General features: G+C 39.2%; 2 protein-coding genes across 2 annotated transcripts; both read right to left on the reverse strand.

The window, feature by feature from the left end:
- Positions 1 to 1,541: 1,541 nt before the first annotated feature.
- On the reverse strand, positions 1,542 to 9,078 carry mydgf (myeloid-derived growth factor). Its single transcript, XM_078258961.1, has 6 exons — positions 8,821 to 9,078; positions 7,469 to 7,519; positions 7,315 to 7,376; positions 6,650 to 6,731; positions 5,073 to 5,145; positions 1,542 to 3,533 (listed from the first exon to the last, which is right to left on the reverse strand). The coding sequence occupies exons 1-6, from the start codon at positions 8,971 to 8,973 to the stop codon at positions 3,454 to 3,456; spliced, it is 501 nt and encodes a 166-aa protein (XP_078115087.1). The 5' UTR covers positions 8,974 to 9,078; the 3' UTR covers positions 1,542 to 3,453.
- Positions 9,079 to 14,326: 5,248 nt separating this feature from the next.
- loxl5a (lysyl oxidase-like 5a) lies at positions 14,327 to 18,719 on the reverse strand. The gene is made up of 7 exons (XM_078258152.1): positions 17,636 to 18,719; positions 16,806 to 16,914; positions 15,988 to 16,125; positions 15,334 to 15,490; positions 15,074 to 15,169; positions 14,845 to 14,960; positions 14,327 to 14,744 (listed from the first exon to the last, which is right to left on the reverse strand). Exons 1-7 carry the CDS (start codon positions 18,636 to 18,638, stop codon positions 14,738 to 14,740), a joined length of 1,626 nt encoding a protein of 541 aa, XP_078114278.1. The 5' UTR covers positions 18,639 to 18,719; the 3' UTR covers positions 14,327 to 14,737.
- Positions 18,720 to 19,356: the final 637 nt, after the last annotated feature.

Genomic DNA, 19,356 nt, shown 5'->3' on the forward strand with positions numbered 1-19,356 from the left:
CTAACCAACCGATCAACCTTTTCAGAGGCATGTCATGCCTTCGCCTGTCCCTCCAGACCATCCATTTGAGCATCAACCCTATCCAATAGTTGTTGAGACATTTCTCAGAACAGAAAATGTGGTTGGTCTGCTGGTAGTCTTGCATTGCCAGACCGATCTCCACAGCACTGTTTCGACGATGGAGTATGGTCTGGCTACACCGACTATCAATTCTGGGATAGGTAAAAAATGCTCTGGCTCGTTTGTATTTCTTAAACCAATCACAACCATGTCAGGCTTTATCCCAGCAATGCACATCCATTGAGCCAGAATAGTCTGCTGGTAAAGGCAAAGTAAAAGTCAGGGGGACACCAAAGTCAGTAGGATTCATCCTCTGGAGACCATGGATGTTGTTGAAATATACAAGTCTGGACTAAAGTGTTGGATTGACTGATCCTTGGAGCGACTTTGTGTTCGTGGCTAAAAAAATTCAGATTTCTCTTAATGCATGCCATTCTAATCTAAGCCAGCGCTTAGCAAAATCAAATGTATATATTTTCCTGATGGTAGTAGTGTGTGTGTGTGTGTGTGTGTGTGTGTGTGGGGGAGTTGAAAGTAAACATCTCTACTGGTACCAGATGGTAAACAGTAGTGATATGTGTTTAGTGTTTGGATGACAGCATAGAGGCAGCTTTGAGTCTCAGAGACACAGTGAACTGGCAGTAAACAAACAGATATTGTGCTACAGAGATGTATTATTCAATGGTACAACCACCTTGAGAACAGTGTTAAATTCTTTATCCACGGGACTACAAAACTGAAAATGGCCACCTTTGCTATAAGATGCTTTACATACAAGTAGGAGACTGAGGGAGTTTCTTGGCACAGCTCTGCCAAAGTGCTACTACACAGTAGATCTTCTCAGATGTTTTATAGTTTACAATCAAGATTATATTTTACATGAAAGCACTGGTAAATTGTGCGGTTGTAAAATAAATGTGTAATCTTTGTATCACAGAATTCAAATGCCAATTTGACTACAGTCAAGATGACTGATTTATATAAAATGAATAAATCCCTCCTGACTCTATATCTCTATAAGCCCACAAAGATCAACACTCTATACATTCCCATATGTGCCTCTGGAATTAGTAGATCCTCCCTGCAAAGCCGTTCTCCCCAGAAATTAAGAAGAAACAATGAAAGCTCTTTATCTCATAGAAACATTTATTCGGGGACAATAAATGTTAATTGAGCAATTTTTCATAATGCTTATTTTAATATAAAGTTTCATATGAAGTCTCATTTGTATGCTGAAAACCTGGCTGTTTTCTGCAGCATACAAACTGGTTTTAAATAAATACATTAGTGCTGGTACTAAAATTGCTGTTATTTTAGACAGATATGACGGGGGCATAAAAAACGCTCTCCACCATGTTCAGAATATTTAATGCCTCTATGCTGGCACTCAAATTTCTCCTCTCTTTTCATGTTTACCCTTTAACGAGGCTGTCGGAGGTTCAGTCAAATCATGACTGACATAACAAGACGAAAACATTGAATTATCTCCAGAACAATGACATGTCTTTATTCAAACATCCATCACGAATCAGAACAGTCAAGAAGTAGACAAAAAAAGAAAACGTGTACAAAATAAGCAACATCTTGTGTGTATCTTTCTATTGTGGATCAGCATCTGGATGTGGTTACTTCCTGTTGTGACCCCAGAGGGAGGACGGTGACAAAGGGACACACTAACGTTCCCAGCTGAGTGTTTACTCAACTCCAGAGGATCATCGCTAGACAGATGAGAGGATCCAAACCCAGACCAAACAAGGTACGAATCTCAGTGAGTAATCCGACCACAGAATCAAATCAGCACAATCCTCAAATCTGAAATCAATCCCCAGAACTCATCTTCTGTATATCTAAGAAGATTGGATCAATGTGAGGAATATAAAGGCAATCCTACTTGCTACACAAGGGAGCATGTACTTCTGAAACCTGCACATTATCCTCGCTGATCCATACATGTGCCACTGAAGGATGAAAGCAGACAGTTCAAGAAAGGCCCAGGAATATGTGATGGCAGCTCCTGCACGACCTTAAATATATATTTTTTGGGGGTAAATCTCAAACAGTGTAATTGTGAAGTCATTGAAATATCCTGAAATTAGAAAAGACAAATAAGTAAACGGTTGTATCTTCTGCTTCGGGTGCCTTATTAAAATGATCAAGATTAAGGTCATTTCAAATAAAAAATAATTTATACCATATATCATATTTTCTCAACAATTAATTCACATTGACACTGTTTAGGATTTATCCAAAAAATAACCTTCAGTGTATTCTGTACATCTTTCTCTTAATTTTATGTTATGAAGCCGTTATCTGATCTATTACAGGTATCCCTTCTGGCCAAAAACACAAACATAACAAAAAAAGTGATCACGAGTGGTACCGATTGATGATTGAGGGGATAAAATGTGTGCTTACAGTTATCAAGAACGCATCAATATAAACAGACAGAGAGCGAGGAGCTCAGCTCAGAACAGGACCAGATTGAGGAAAATGTAATTGTTTATGTGCGTGCATGACAGAGATTATTCACTTTCCTCTCAGGATTATATGAGATGGTTAAATCCCTCCCTACTCTAAATGTGTTATCTATACTCTACAAGCCCCCAGACACCAGTCCTCTATACATTTACAAATGTCCTAAGTGGATCAGAACAGATTTGCTCCCTGTAAATCTTATAGCCTCAGAAACTAAGAAACAACTATGGAAGCACTTTAGAGGGTTCATACGCATTTTAACCAATACTTTTTCATGACTTTTTGGCAATTTTCCATGACTATATATTCCTGAAAATGTCAGTCGACATTATACAATAAGAATAAAAATCTGTGTTAAAGTTTACCCTCAGAGGTTTAACAATAAAATGAATGACAATTTATGTGGTTCATAGTGGGATTCGTAATATTGCGCCCCGAATAGAACGGTGAGGTTAGGACGATGTGAAATACATTTATTAATCACATATTATTATGCTGTGTTAAAAAAAAAATCCATGACTTTTCCAAAACTTCCTGGGTCTTTTTATGTTTCCAAAACCTTTGCAGGTCTGGAATTTGCATTTTTTTAATTCCATAACTTTTCCAGGTTTTTTCAAAACATATGAACCCTGACTTTATCTTATGGCAGAATTTTAACTAGGACATTATGTAGTAAAAAGAAAAGAAAAAAAGAATACTAAACTGATGCCTTTCTGGTTTTTTTTTACAGCATTTCAAATCCATTACAAAAATATACCAGGTAATTTGTGTACTGACACACAAAGTGCTCAGTATCATCCCACTTAAATTTTAAGTTGTTACACCCACAAATCCATCCTTCATTGACTACTGAGCGGAACACAGAAGCCCAACTCAGGGCTCAAAACATGACCAAAACCAAGTCAGACTTCTGACCAATTACAGCTCATCGTGTCGTGTCCGTCCAATGGCAGTCAGTTTGGAGAGTTGAGCGTTAAACTTTCCATCTCTGTGGGTCACTGGGGGTCAGAGAGGAGAGCAAATTACTGTCACAGAAAATATTAAAACAAAAACAAGGACACAGAGAGTCATTGATGCAAAGCACCTGAAACCAGCCGGTATCATCTAACTGCAGAGCCAGCAGTTTGAGACCTACAGGTCTAGTCCAACCTGCACTGCCTGTTGGCAAGAAAAGTATAAGCAGCAGCAGATCAGATCTGTAGATGTAGGTGTGTGGCATCTACAGGTAAGGAAAGTAATAGCTGCTGCAATTTTTACACTAGTGCCACCTACAAAACAAGAGTGTTACAACTGCTACCTCATCTCGTTCTTCGAACAGTAGGTGCTGCTTCTGGTTTTATATTTGACATATAAAACCTAACAAATGTAATAGTTATGTTCACTAGAGCATATTTCTGCTGAATAAGGAAGCCCTTAGTGTTGATGCCTCCTGCTGTTCTCCAGATTACTTTGAACAAAAGGGGTGGTTCATTGTTTATTGTCGACTCTAAAGAAACCGGTGTGGGATGCAGAGGAAAAACAAAGAACTTAAGTGTTACTGTATTAATTCATATAAACTGAACTGTTTATGGGTCTGAACATGTGAAGTTCAGTGAATGAATGAACTAAAAGGGAGATAAACAGTAAATTTGTTTGCAAAATCGTCCAAATATTTTGCATTTTACAGCCCCAAATTGTGTTTATATCTACTAGAGGTGAGGGTGGTACAGTAATGTCATACATTTGTATCAATTATTTATAACTTAGTTTTTGCGCTGCGGAGCAATTTTTATATAAATGAATGGCTGCCACCTTGGAGTAAGTCCTTAATACACATGCAGTAAAACCTCAAACAAAAAGCTATCAACATCTATAACAATCTGCAGTTGCTTACATTGCAAAAACTACCACTTGTTTTGCCTGTAGGTGGCATCTACAGGCATCTGCAGGTCGAAACTACAGTGACGTTTCTTTCCTGTAGGGGGTGCAGGGCATGTTGGCATGTGTAGAACTGCTCTGTTAGTGACTGAACAGCTCCCCCTTATCTGCAGCCTGCTAAATGTGAACATATAAGCTTGTGAGTGAGTTAAAAGCCAGTTTATTGATATATTTTGCATTTTAAAAAAAAAGCAATTTACCTACTGTGTATTGATAAAAAGTGTATCCCTCGAAATCATGACTGGAAGTGTTTCCCAGAGGTCTCACAGAGATAGGATTATCCTAAAGTCTGCGATAGTTGCAGGAAATTGAGTCGATAAGCCTCTGTACTGTCGTGTCTAATCTGCTGTTACAGAAAATTGCTGTGTGACTTGTCAAATCCTGCTAATCACAGTCCGGAACTAGAGCCACAGTGGGGATTTGTGCAAAAACTAAATAACAACAAATAATAATGCTACAGGGACAAATTGCAACCCACTCACAGCTGGAGCATATGCTTCAGAGGGAAATCAACAGAGAACTTGCAACGTGATGGAGGGGATGGGAGGGAGGGAGCGAGAGATTGACGTGACAAGCAGAGGGAGTTGATTGAACACTTGAAAATACAATCAATTTCTCACCTGTTGAGTCTCCTACAGTAAATTCCTCCGGCTTCAAAGGCATGTCACTCTGTCCTGCTGCTGCCGTCTGAGACTGGAGACAAATACAGCAGCAGTGATGAAGAGGAGGACGAAAGGGAGGAAAGGAAAGAAGGAGAAAAAAATCAAAAAATAAACAAAAACAGGATGGGAGGCGGCACAGGAGACAATTTTTTGCAACAGACGGGCCGGGAGAGTAGGAGGATGTGGCGACAAGGTCAAGAAGATGCTGTGCGGGGGTGGCAGGTGTGTTTGTTTGTGTATGTGAGGTTATTTTTGTCGCATCATTTAGTGAAGTTATTTTCTGTGCGTTTGTCTTCTGCTTGCAGGGCACGGAGCCAGAACAGGAGGAGGAAACATGTGCTCTCACTAATGACAGAGTGTCAGGACTGCCCTTGCTGGGGGAAGGAGGCGTGTCAAGGTGTGCTTCACTTCAGCGACGACCACATCAGACCTCCGCTAAGTGACTGAGCTCAGGAAGAGTCCAGTGACATTAACCTTCCATGAAGCATTATGTGCAAAGACACGGCGGGTTTGCCTTCCAGGAGAAATAAAGCTTTTCTGTTACTTTGCCTGTCTCTGCCTGCCTTGTTTTTCAAAGTTGGTACTAGGTGGCATGTATCTCGAACCACCATTAGAGTAAAATAGATTTAAAAATGCAGGGACATGATGCACATGATGGGTTTCCATGGGCACATAAGTATTAGTGGAGGGGATGTGCAGTAAAGCAAAGATCCAAAGTGCAAGTGGCAGCTGATTTTATTCAATTCTACTCAGGACTGTGTAGCCAGGAACATTCGGCGATGCTCTGGCTCTCAGATGATGTTAGGTGACATTTAATCTTGAGTAGCCGGACCTTCTAATCTGACGGAGGTCTGGAGGAAACCTCATTTAAATAATTTGTGGGTGAAAACTTGTCCATAGCAGTTGGTTCAAAGTATTAAAATGGAAAACTGTTGAAGCTTTTTCAAACCGACAGTGGGTTTTAGACTGTTGGTCAGATAAAACAAGCAATTGTAAGACCTCACGTTTGGGCTCTGGGAAACTAATGGACATTTTGGCTACTATAAACAATTAATTCATTCTTTGAATCATTAAAATTAAAACTGAATCAAAAAAAGACTTCTCCTAACCCCATTTACATAAAAATGTTACATGCATTTCACATTTGCATGCATATCCTGGAAAGAGGCCAAATAAAAGAAATTGTGTCATTGCATGTGATGACTTTTTCACAGAAGACAAGATCAAAGTATTGACAGTAAAAAAAAAAAAACTGCAATACCGAAAAATCCTGCCTTAATGTTAGCCATGAGCTTGACAAATGTATTGCTGGTGCATAGGTGGATGGTTTATTATTTGTAGGCTATGCAAAAATGTTCATCAACTGTGTTTTCTACACAAGATCTAAACAACAACAGTGCCTCTTCTCAAACTGACAATGACACAAGAAACTATCAAGATATTACTGACTGATATATAGGCTTAGATTCATGTAAACAGGACAGGCAACATTTGCATCTAACAGTTGAGGGAATTTGTGTTTCTTTTATACTTACATATGCATTTGCATATTCAATTTTGGTTCCCTTAAGTTCAGCTTTGAATTGAGTGAAAAACAGGTAAGACTTCCCCTGGGGCCTGGCAGGAATGAAAAAAAAAAGTTTGTTACCAACATTAAGTCATTTGCATACATTAATTTGCTTATTAGGTACATTCCTGGACATGAATATATTTAAACTATGAGGTTAGAAACTGTTGTTTTTTCTTCTCTCTACTGGAGCTGTCACGATTAACTACAATCATCAGAGTGACTCAGCGGACACATGGGACAAATTCTCACTGAAGACACACTGAATATCAGGGTCAGGGTATGTGTGTATGTGTATGTGTGTGTGTGTGTGTGTGTGTGTGTGTGTTCTTGTTTTACTATTCGTGGGGTCCAAAAACCAGAGAATACAGTATACTTGTGGGGTCTGCACAGCCTTGTGGGGCCCAAAATGCTGGACCCCACAAGGTTAAAGGGCTGTTTGAGAGTTAAGACTTGGTTTTAGGATTAGGGTTAGGGTTAGGCATGTAGTTGTGATGGTTAAGGTTAAGGTTAGGCATGTAGTTGTGATGGTTAAGGTTAGGGTAAGAGGCTAGGGAACGCATTATGTGTGTGTGTGTGTGTGTGTGTGTGTGTGTGTGTGTGTGTGTGTGTGTGTGTGTGTGTGTGTGTCACCTCCACACAGAGCAGGAAAACAGTCTGTCGTCATCACTCAAACCCACACTCATCAACCATTGCTGTTTGGGAAAAAAGAAGAATATTTATGCATAAAACCTGCTGTAATTAAAACTCTATAATATGCTGGAGACTGAGAGAAAGAGAGACTCACCTCATTGGTTCCCCCTTGTGAAGCATAAGTGAATGAGCATTCATACTCCCTCTGAAATAAGAGAGTGTAACATCAGTGCCTTGTTAAATCTTCATATTATTTTCATTTTTTAACTAACAATTACTTTTACATGCTATTATCAGATTGCTGCTCGGTTTCATACGTGTGTGCGTCAGTGTCGATTTGATAGTTTACATTTTTATAGTGAAATTTCTGCAGCTTTGCAAAGGCAAAGATTAGCTTGCTTTTCTATGTTTCATATTATTCTAAATGCAAAGGTCTGTTGTGGCTGCTGGTTTAATAACAATGTTTTGTCTAGAAGAAAGCACAGGTGTAAATGTTACACCTGATATTGTGAATGAGGAATCACTACTAAGCTAGGGCTGAGCAATAAATCAATATTATCGAAAAATAACAAAATCACAACATGATGAAATAATTTCTATTGTCCAAAGTAATGACTTTTACAAAACTGTAATCAGAAACTTAATTAGTTATTAACTACACATATAAACAGTTAGTCTTGTGTAATGCATAACGTTATAGACATTGCTTTCAAAATCAGTTTGATTGTTTTATATATGACTTTGCAAACATTTGCCTTATTAAAATATATATCAATATTGGAAAAGATCCTTATTCCAGGAAAATATAATGGTTTCAACCATATTGCCAGCCCTACCTAGAGCCACCATGTTATTAGTAACACCTGTTTTTTTCCTGCTGTCATGTCAAAATGTCTGCAGTGAAAAAGCTCTATTGTAATCATAGACTGTACAGTCTATGATTGTAATGGGCATTTGTTATTATTTTAGCCCATTTTATGGACAAATGAAGAATTGACAATTAAAAAAAACAACTAAAAACTAAGAAGTTACAGACTTTATGTAAAAACAGGATATTGAGACTTTGCTTTCAAACTAAATACAAAAAAGCTGTTCACAGTCATTAAAATGTCCACCAATGAATGAAGCTATTGTGGCAACGACGTGTCAGCCTCTCACAGGCTGTTTCGTCATCACGCTGCGACTACAGCTGACCAGAAGAATGTAGTTTTTCACATATGTCACTATCAATACCAAATACATTGAATGTAACAAACTAATGAAACAAACACACCTCACAACCTTACACAATACAATCCGTGGTATGTTTCAGTCTGTAATTATTCTGTCCACTACTTAACAATCAATATAAGAATAGACATAATTAAACTTAACGGTGAATTAACCTACATTCAAACTTGCACGTTTAGAGTTAGCATAGCCTAACTGTAGCTCTGTGTCCGGCTGGTGTTTAAAAACGTTAGCTAATTGTGTAGAATAAAGACAATACTTTATAATTTCACTCACAATCGCCTCAGTGAAAGTGTGCACCACTCCTCCCGGTTTAACGTTAAACTCCACCGTCTTCGTCCGATCAGGAGAGGCATCAACCGGGACAATCAACACGAAGACAAGCAGAAACGCCAAATTAACAGCACAAAAGTTATTTTGGGTGGCCATCTCCTTCTCCTTATAGCTAGATGTGTGATAGTGGCGATAGTAGTGCTGGTGGTGGTGTGTGTCGCTGTGAGTGGCACCCCGGGTAACCGGTATCCCGTCGACTGTAAATGTCGTCACATACCAAACCAAGGAAACAAATATGATAACATATCAAAGCAGACATAAGCAACATAAAACAGACGAATATCTTGATACGGTAATAATAAACACATGCATTGTTGATGTAGCTTAGCTATGATATTGACGAATAAAAGTACGAGTAGGCCTACAGAATTAATTGTAACGCCACCATTCAGGGCCACGTGATGTCGCCCTTGTTCGGCCAATTTGGTACATTTATTTTCTACTGCAGACAAAGTAGAAACAACTATTACAATATTTACATTTTTCTTTGTATGACCTCATGTAATGTATGTCTCAGTAAGTGTAAAGTAGCAGTTTGACAAATCAATCCCAACTCAACTCAAGGTCCAGTGAGTTCACATCGACCGATCGATCTCCACGACAACTGAACTAACTCCATCCAAATGTATGAGATGCATTGTCATGTCACTGATGTTTCTTGTCTCGTCTTATAGCAATCAATCATTCCTCCTTAATAATAGCCTACAAAATATAATCAATATTAATAATTAAAAAGTATTATTATAGATTAAGATAAGATACGACTTTATTGATCCCTTCACTGTTATCCCGAACTAGTTGACTTTACCAGATATTTGCGTGGAAACCCGTTGCCTTAAACCGTTTAAGTTTTTACAAAAGGTGAAACTAAATAGGTCAAGTTGCATTACCACAGACTGGTAAGTTGATGCAGTAGACAATCACGTTTACCTTAGTAGTCGTTACTAAAACTCGTTAGTAAATAACTTGTTGAAATATAATAAATATGAAACATTAGGATCTACAATCAATACTACAGAAATCAATAATTATTGCAAATGTGTTTTTTCCTTTATAACAACCCAACAGTTCTGATTGAACAGAAAGGATGACATGTATTGTATTTTCCGGATTGCTCGCCATGAATTAATAGATTTTATTTTGGTTTACATGTATTTTGTGTAATATTTACAGTATTTCAGTTTTCAGCCACAGTTTGAAAATAAGGATCAGTGGAATCAATAAAATTTGCATCAAAGCATTTCTGATTCTGGTTCCAAATCTTTGCAAGAAGGCAAATTTGTCAACAAATGTCACTGGCATGAAAGCTACGTCCAGTAATAGGCTACAATGACAAGCAATGGTGCACTGATTCATACTGACTGCTGTATTTAGTATTTTGTTGTCCACTGTGTAATGGTTGATTGGAAGAGCTCATACACTTGTTTGCAAGTTGTGTCGTTTGAAGGCAAAATTTTCTTTTGTTGCATATTTTAAATGTTTTGGCACAGTTAGAGCCTTTTGCAAACAAAATGTGTCATTTTGACCATGAGTGCCACTGTTTCGGCCTGTGCATTAACTGTTTTGAAAAATGTGGAGTTTGAGTTGACTGCTGTGTGAAAGCAATCAAGAAAAACTGTAAAATCAGCCCCAACTTGCCCAGGTGCAACATTTAAGTGATATGCACATCAATGTTAATACAATACATTTCTGCATAATGACTATGTTAACTGTTGGTCAAAATATAGTAACGTATTTATGAACGAGTGTCATCCTCTATAACAAAATGTCTACAGAATTCTCTCAGTAACAAATAGGCCTACTGTACTTGGGTGCATTCCTCTCTTTTTCACAGTAGAACTACATTTAGTATTACAGGAGACAAAACCAGTCTCATGTCTGCTCCTGCATGTATGTGTAGCCTACGTGTGTCTCTGGAGCCATAAAGCGTCCTCCTCGTGAAAGATGAACAGATGTTTTGGTACGAGAGGAGACACCTTAACATTGTCTGACACTCATGTGTAAAACCCATAAAACAATATGAGCATTTAGAGGCAATTTCAGACCAAAAATAACTAGGGTTTCAGCTGAATAACCTGTCCTCCCTCTTCACTCTCCCATCCCCTCCACCATCTCCCCCTCCTCCTCCCCTGTTTGCATCCGGGCCGCCTCCCTGCCCAATCCCACTTCCCAGACCCAAAAAAAATACAATAACACGATTAATAACAGCATGCATTCACTCAGACAGCCTGTTGAGTGTTTGGATATTTACACAGCAGCTGCAGGAGGAAAAGCACCGGGGTCATTAGGCACATTCTTCTATTTCAAACAGGGAGAACTGTTCAATCTGTAATGACGTGTAAATGGTCAGACTCAGGGAGTCCTTGTCCTGCCCAGGTAAACATTGTCTCCTTTTGACAGGATGTCAGACAAAATTTCCACTGTGCTCACACAAACAGCTTCTACTCTTTGCTATAAACAAATAATTCTCTGCAATGGTAAATATACAGACCTATCCAGACAGAGAAACCCAACATTAGTATGGAGTTGGCATCAAGTTCTTTCACCAGTGATTTAAGCTCATACTGCAGACTTTACACACACAGTAGAGAGTGTTTCAAATCCATGTCAGTGGTTATGTAGGCTATGTGTAGATCTGTATCAATCTGAGTTAATTTAAAGAGCTGTTATAGAGCTGAATACACTCCACCATGACGTCAAATTATTGGATGATTAATCATAGTGTTGTAAATGTTGTATGTATTATTATTTGTCCTCTCATGGAGCTGATGTGTGAGTTCATAATTGTCTAAACATGTTAAATTAATTCTGAAGGATGTTGATTTATATAAACACTGGCATGGTGTTGATTAGACTCTTCAGCAGGTCTATCAGTGATGAACTCTATTATCTAATGAACTATGTGAACAAGCTTTGTTCAAACCCAAAAACGTTTATTTTGAATTCCAGTCACAAGATTTAGAAGCGTATGACTCAAAAGACATTCAGACATATTCAGTTGGTATAATGGTACAGCTATAAAGTAAACCTCAGAGATTTGGAAGTTTAACTTTAAGCTGCAACAAAGGAAAAAAGAAAAGTCAGAAGCATAAAGGTTGATGGGGTCAGTATTGACAGTTTGTGTCTGTACATGCAACAAACTGCAGTCTCGCCTATTGGCTCTGACACTTGTTGACCGGGAGTCTCAGGCACTCGGCCTCTGGGCACAGCCTCACAGACCTTCAGTCCGTGATAAGAATGGTTTAGCCGTGGTGGTGCTGCTGATGTCAGCAGGTTGCAGTCAGGTTTTCCTGGCCGTCTGCGGACCTGTGGAATTTCTCTCCTCCTCGCCATATCCAGCGCGGGCAGGCAGGGGCGACCGGCAGCTCTGCCCATCCTGCACGCCCTGCAGGCTTAGCACGTCGGCCTGCCCTGAGCAAACAGCACCTGGAGCTGCCCTGACCCTCTGTCACACTCAAACACACATCAGTGGGTCACATTGAATGCTCTCTGACCAAAGATGGTGTGAGCTCCACAGAGAGGCCACGTTTGGGTGAGAAGATGAGTGAAATCTGGGTTTATAAAATAGGTTCATATCCAGTGTGATGTGGATATCTGCGGTACGTACACGGAGACTTTCCTCATCTCTGATACTTTCTTCTTTCTTTTCATCTTTAGCATCCTTGTACCTTTATTGTTACAGCAATAGAAAGTCACCACGTATATTTTCTCAAGTAATGTACTTAAGTACAATTTCGAAGCACTCATTTTATGCTTCTACTTAACTACATTAAACAGGGAATAATCATACTTTTTATTCTGCTACATTTTACAGCAACAGACAACAGCAACATACAACAACAGATATAGCTAATTGTCGGATTAATGTTCCACCAATAAAAAATTGATAAACTGATAAAATACTAAATTAAACCAGTGGTTGAGAACCACTGGACTAAACCACTAAATCTTCTGACACAGTATTAATACTTTTATAATGTTATGTATGATAATATATCAGTCACAGGAGGCATTATTCTGCAGAACAGGTACTTTTATACTTGAAGTACAATTTTTACGGAATGAAAGATGCACTTTTACTTCTAATGGAGTATTTTTACATTGTTGTATTACTACTTTACTTTAGTACTAGGATCTAAATACATCCTTCACCACTGTAAAGTGAACATCCCATTAGAATTCTCTAAAACTTTCCTCTGGTTTATCTTGGTGTTGTCATAACTTGCAGAGGGAGAAATAACAGATGGAGATCATCAACCCAGCAAACGAGGACTAATGTACATAGCATCTGAGAAACCCACAGCACACTTTTCCTATTACCATGAGAAGGAGTAGAGAAGTTGGTGACCTGCTGTGGCCCTGATGTTGTCATAAGACAGACTGTGTAAGTGAGTCAGTGAGGGAGGTGAATTACTCTCATACAGTAACAAATGCTGGAGAGCAGTAGAGAAAATACACTCCATGACTTCAGCTCCCACCTGCCTGCATATTTATCTCATAAACATCCTGAAATCCATTTCAGTTGAGGCACAAATTGTTCCAGTCGTTATGTTTCCACCATACAGTGCAGAATTGTGGCACTAAAACAAATGAGAGTTTATGCAATTTTTTTTTCACCTGCATGCTCTATATTTAAGATTACAAGACTATGAAGGAAGGTATTTGTGCTGGACAGCAAGGAGCACGGTTTTAAAAAGAATGAATTGTGTTAAAAAATAACTGTGCTGAGTATTTATTCATTTCCACGTCACAGTCAGACAGTGTCCCTAATAAATCTGGTGACAAAGTGTAAACAGAGCGTTTCCAGACACCTCACATGGAGTTATTACCAGGTGAATAAATGTTTTCTCAATCACTCATCTACTGTAACACACCATGACAAACACGCAACAACAGGCTTGTGGTGTGAAGCTAGGTTGCCATTTCCGAGAGACGCAAACCTGCTAAGTGGAATCATTTTAGCTATGTCTCTGAGGTGTGTTATTCCAAAAGCATTTAAGAAACATACCACTCCTAACTCTAATGGAACCTCAGCTTGTGTTAACTGCTGTAATGGAATGACTTCATGTTGTTAAATATTTGTTCACATCATTCCATCAGTAGTGACAATTTAGATTTTTTTTTTTTTAAGTAAGGCAATAGTCTTCAATGGTACCTTTGTTTCCACACAAAAAACAAATAAACTTTATTATAAAGTAGAATAAAAATTTAGAACATCTTTCAAACAATCAAATACCCTTTCACTAGATTATTATTACAGAATATGCATGTGTGAGTAATAATATACTCAAAACTGCACAAAATCACGCTATACGGCTCGAAATGCATAAATGCATACATGTTTTTTTTGTATATATATATATATATATATATATATATATATATATATATATATATATATATATATATATATATATATATATATATATTATATATTTTAACAGTGCTTATAAGTCTTTAACTCCAATCCATATTAATGGTAAAAAATAGACAGAGGAACTTTTTCTCTACACAAAATGTTAATAAATTCAGTCGTACAGTATGACTGAATGAATTCACATAACTTCATTATGTGAATCACGCTGATATGCTTTTCCTCAGGTTTTTAGGCAGACATACAGCTGACAGTACAGTCTTGCATTGCTTATAAATGTACTGTATGTTATTACAACTAACATAATTTACCATCTAGCCAACCTGGTTGTAGCTACAATATATATCATATGACATAAATATGAACAGATTAGAAAACATTTTAAAGTAGTATTAGTTGCACATTAAGAGTATCAGCTGCACATTAAGAGCAACAAGAAGGCATTAAGTATAGGTTTCTGTGGGAAAATGTTTGTCTTCAGTCAGGTCAGCTTCTGTGGAACAAAGAATAGAAATCAGGGATGAGCTCTTCTTTTTTTTTACTTCTGATCTCAGCTATATGAGGAGTGAGAACATACAGTAAGACTGACTTACACAGTGATCCTGCAGTTTCTCGCCTGGACGTAGCTTCCTGTGTACCTGATGTCGCAGCGCACCTCATTGTTTGAAAAATCTGACTCCTGAACCATCTGCGAGGGGTTCACTGTCACCTGAGAAACAGCAGAATGAAAATATATGTCATTTGGTTCCAGTTATATGAAAACATGCTGTAATGAAGGTAATCATTATTGTCTGATTTTATAAAGCAGTTCTACACTCCCACCTTGAGGATGTAGTTTCCAGGCGGTACATCAGTGATGTCGATCCACTGACAGTCGATATTGGCGTGATACGTATCGTAGCAACCAGGGCCGAGTCCCTGAGAAAAATCCAAACTTACATCACTCTTGGCTTAACGAAAAGAGTTAATCTTACAATAACAAATCATCATCTAATCACACTCAATTGATGAATGATTAAAATAATGGATGGATGGCTAGATGAATGAAAAAAAGGAATCAATCATGGACCAGGAAGACTAACCTGTGTGTGAGCAGTGCAGGCGAAGCGTCGTCGTACACCCGGGTCACAGGATGTGTCCTCCAGACAGAAACTGGCCTTGTGTCCCTCGGCGACCTTCTGTCCAGTAAAGACATCCAGCAAGTCATAGGTACTAAAGGCCTCCATACTGTGGTAATGCCTGCAGACACACAGACAGAGAGAGTGAGTGAGACACACAGATCCAAATGAGAGCTTTACTGCAAATGGGTTGTTTTTGTCTTGGTCAGCTTTAAATGGTTAATTGATGATGGGAAATGTGATTATCAGTGAACCTGCAGTCTTAATAGATACTGCATTGTAATATTTATCAGTGTTTTTGTTACATGCTTGATTTCTTTACATATTTTGTTACTACAGTAATACAGCACTGTTAATCTAGTCATTTCATGCACATTTAAATTTGCATATTTTATTACTCTGTGAAGATCCGTGGAAGCTAGTAACTTATAAAATAATGTAGACAACAAGTGTAAGAAACTGTGAAATATAAACACATTTAGTATATTTACCAATACTTATAATAACCTATAATTACCTTAACTCACATCATCTCAATGTATGATTTAGTCAAATCTGGTAGGCCAAAGAGTCTACACACCACTGTACATGGACTGGGAATAAGGACACTGAACTCACTGGTGACAGCTATGCCATTCCCACTCATGTCTGGGCTTCACTGGGAGGAAGTCAGCTGTTCCTTGGTTCTTCACTCGCTGTGGGAACCGCAGCAGGACTCTGTAGTCGAGGTCCCTCACATTCGGGTGATTAGCAGACCTAAAGCAAAATGAAACAGAAAGGGAATGAGCCAAGTTTACCTCAAGTATCTTCACTAAGACTAGAAATGCCACGAAATAACAGAGCACAGCTGGGGTTGACTTTGATCACCTTTGTGTTTGTGGTATTTTTACATCACTTTATCCTCTACACACACCTCACTGCACATTGAACTCTTTCTCCTCCACTTTACATAATGGTGCATTACTGTGCAAGCGACAAGGGTGGTTTCTGGTCTTGCCTCAGCAGTTTTTGTATTCACCTCAGGAATCCTTTGCCTTTCACTTCAGAGTTTCTTTTACTTGGCAAAGTGGCTGCTGAGATCAGAGGAGAGAATCTCGGGCGGTTGCCCGGTTTATGTCCAGCCGCTCTGTCACAGCTACTATAGCTTCCAAATGGGCCTGAGGCCCACGCACATCCTAATGTGGCAACCTCAAAAGAACCCTCGATGATTATCATTATTAATTTATTAATAAGTGTATACCCCATTGATTTTTGTGTTTAAAGGAATAACATTTTATCACACAGTAGAGAGCATGTGCAAGACAAAATGTCAGAAAAAAGACAAGCGGTAATACAATACTCGTCCCTTCACTAAGTAACTAATTACTGATTTAATTGGTCTCGACTTGACTGACATATTACAGTAATGCGGTGTGATGTCATATAAATAAGTGTACCTGGAAAGACAGTTTTCTTCAGCAGCACAGCGAAGTGCGTACATCTGCACTCTCTGGATGTAAGAGGCAGCTTGGATGTAGTAAGGGTCAGGAACCAAGTCTGGGAGACCTGCAAAACAAAAAATCATCCTCAACTTTAAATGAATGTAATGTATGAATGTAAACACGCATTGACTCAACCAGACACGCATTTCCTTTGGTTAAGACTTTTGAAAATAGGAGTCTCTCTTCTGAAGCTATTCAATTATATTCTCCAAGGAAGTTAGGGAAGAAAACACGAATTAATCATGCGTTATAAGCACAACCATACATCATCATAACATTACCTCGAGTATCTCACCTGTATCTAGTAGAAAATATATTTATATCTCCTGATTCAAAATATAGGCAATTGAACATGTCTTAATGTTAAACAAGTAATTACTTATTATACTTGAGCAGATTTGCAATCAAATACTTTAATAGCATACTTCAGCAGATTATTGAATGGAGAACTTTGGATACTTTATACTCTCATAACTTATATTCTGCACCACTGCTGGCCAACTACTGCACTAATGATTCGCTCCCAGCCTATCAATCAGACACTTCATTTACATTTTTCTCAGAGGCTTTCATACTGCAGACATTAGTTTTGTCATTAACTCTGACTTTTATTAAAGATGCATTATAAAAAGGGGGATTTAATTTGTTTTAATGAGCATGGGGAATCTGTGCCTCAGTATTGCTCCACTCAGTGCTCCACAGGGCGTCTTGATAAGTACGTTCAAACTACGTGTGGCTTTCCACTTTTTATACACTTTGGTTACAATGTCTCCTGTCCGACTCACCATTGTGGAAGAACCTGGTGCCATAGCCCGGTCCTGGTGGAGGGTGCACAGTGATCCTGTTTCTATGGTCTGGTGGGTAAACATTATAGAAAACGGAGTTTCTGTGATGAATACTGTGCGGATCCCGTGGGTCATCCACGTCCGTAGTCCTTGTTGTATCCGGCCTTGTACGAGGAAAGTGCATTTCTACGGCGTTACTGGACGGCGCTGTGGGAAAAACGTTTGATTCCGCAGTGTTTCTGGTCAGTGAGTGCGCTCTTTGCGCACTGCGAGCGTCTCCTAAACTGGTTTGCTGCGGGATGCGACGGGCGTTCCCACTGTCCTCTCCCACGGTGTCCCATCCAGCTATGGCAGGTGACCGGGCAGCTGATTCCGAGCTTATCCTTCCGCCTTGGCTGTGCGTAAAGTCCGGTGATCCTACCGGTGACGCAGTGGCCTGTTGTGAGCCAGCTCCAGGTGCACTCCGGCCTCCTCGTGGGACTCCACTGCCGGAGAACTCCTGGATGGTGGTGAAAGCCGCGGCGCCGCCGTTTGACGCTGCCTGTTGTGAAAGGTATCCCACAGCCACAGCCTCTCCGGGGGTTGCGAGGCGCGGAGGGGACTGACTGTGCGTCCCGGGTATTCCCGAGGCGAGTAAATACTGACCCGCATCAATACCAAGAACCGACACATCCATTTGACTGAGGTCGTTTTGTTGAGAGTGACTCCCGGCTGCCTCCTCGAGGTCTCCATGTCTGGTACTGGTGGATCTACTGAGCGCAACAGGAGGGTGAAGTCGGTTCAAACTGTTTTTAGTTGTCAACATGAGCTGAGTACGTCTTCTGGTCTGCGCAGGGGAGCGATATTGAGTCCCTGTGCTCATTAAACTGTACACCTGACCGTTATTCTCCCACTGAATCCGGTGTCTCCACGGTCCGACACCTGCGCGTAAACGGTGCTGACCGGTTCCAAAACACACCAAAACATCTAGGAGGCAGACTAATACAAGCACAAACTTCTCCATGGCTCAATGTGTTGGCGTCTCTGTGAAGAGCTCCAACACTGAGACAAAGACGACGAACATTTGAGTTTGACCTGGGTGATAGGGTGATGGTGGTAGAGAGAGAGAGAGAGAGAGAGAGAGAGAGAGAGAGAGAGAGACAGACAGACAGAGAGAGAGAGAGAGAGAGAGAGAGAGAGAGAGAGAGAGAGAGAGAGAGAGATTGGGCTGAGACGTCTTCAAATGTTTTTAGTGTGAGTTACTCAGAAAAATGCTTTTATCAAAAAATCAGCAAGGAGCTTCACTCAGTTTAACCATTCTTCTTCGTGGGCTTCAGTTGGTTCGGCATGTGCGCGAAGACATGTTATCAAAACATTAGGCGATGGTGAAGAAGAAGAATTTAAGTTCAACTCCCATAGTCTATATCACTACTTAAAACAACAAAAAACTGAATAAAAGAAGTAAAAACAGTTAGCTATGTGTAAATCAAGTGTGTTCTATTTATTCATATTAAATCATCTCACAACATACAAGTCCAAATGAACATATATACACAGTTAGTATAAGTACAAAGAAGAAGAAAGAGAAAACAAGAAAACTACATACATTCACATTCATTACTGGTGGACATTACTGGATATCATTCTATTAGGATAAAAACCTCAATACAATATACAAATATTTGCTATCTTATTTACATATCACAAAACATCAAAATAAGTACATCTCTAATCAACTTCTT

Source organism: Sander vitreus, chromosome 9 (genome assembly GCF_031162955.1).
Source record: "Sander vitreus isolate 19-12246 chromosome 9, sanVit1, whole genome shotgun sequence".
In the NCBI taxonomy this organism is placed as follows: domain Eukaryota; kingdom Metazoa; phylum Chordata; class Actinopteri; order Perciformes; family Percidae; genus Sander; species Sander vitreus.

Excerpts from the sequence above, each read along its gene's own strand:
- mydgf (XM_078258961.1), bottom strand. The coding sequence starts at position 8,973 with ATGGCCACCCAAAATAACTTTTGTGCTGTTAATTTGGCGTTTCTGCTT. Across the intron at positions 6,732-7,314 it reads TTTTCCTGCTCTGTGTGGAG|GCCCCAGGGGAAGTCTTACC; the intron begins GTGACACACACA and ends CATTCCTGCCAG. Across the intron at positions 5,146-6,649 it reads TTGAATATGCAAATGCATAT|TCTCAGACGGCAGCAGCAGG; the intron begins GTAAGTATAAAA and ends ATTTGTCTCCAG.
- loxl5a (XM_078258152.1), bottom strand. The coding sequence starts at position 18,638 with ATGGAGAAGTTTGTGCTTGTATTAGTCTGCCTCCTAGATGTTTTGGTG. Across the intron at positions 15,491-15,987 it reads GAATGGCATAGCTGTCACCA|GCATTACCACAGTATGGAGG; the intron begins GTGAGTTCAGTG and ends GTGTGTCTGCAG. Across the intron at positions 14,961-15,073 it reads CTGGAAACTACATCCTCAAG|GTGACAGTGAACCCCTCGCA; the intron begins GTGGGAGTGTAG and ends GCTGTTTCTCAG.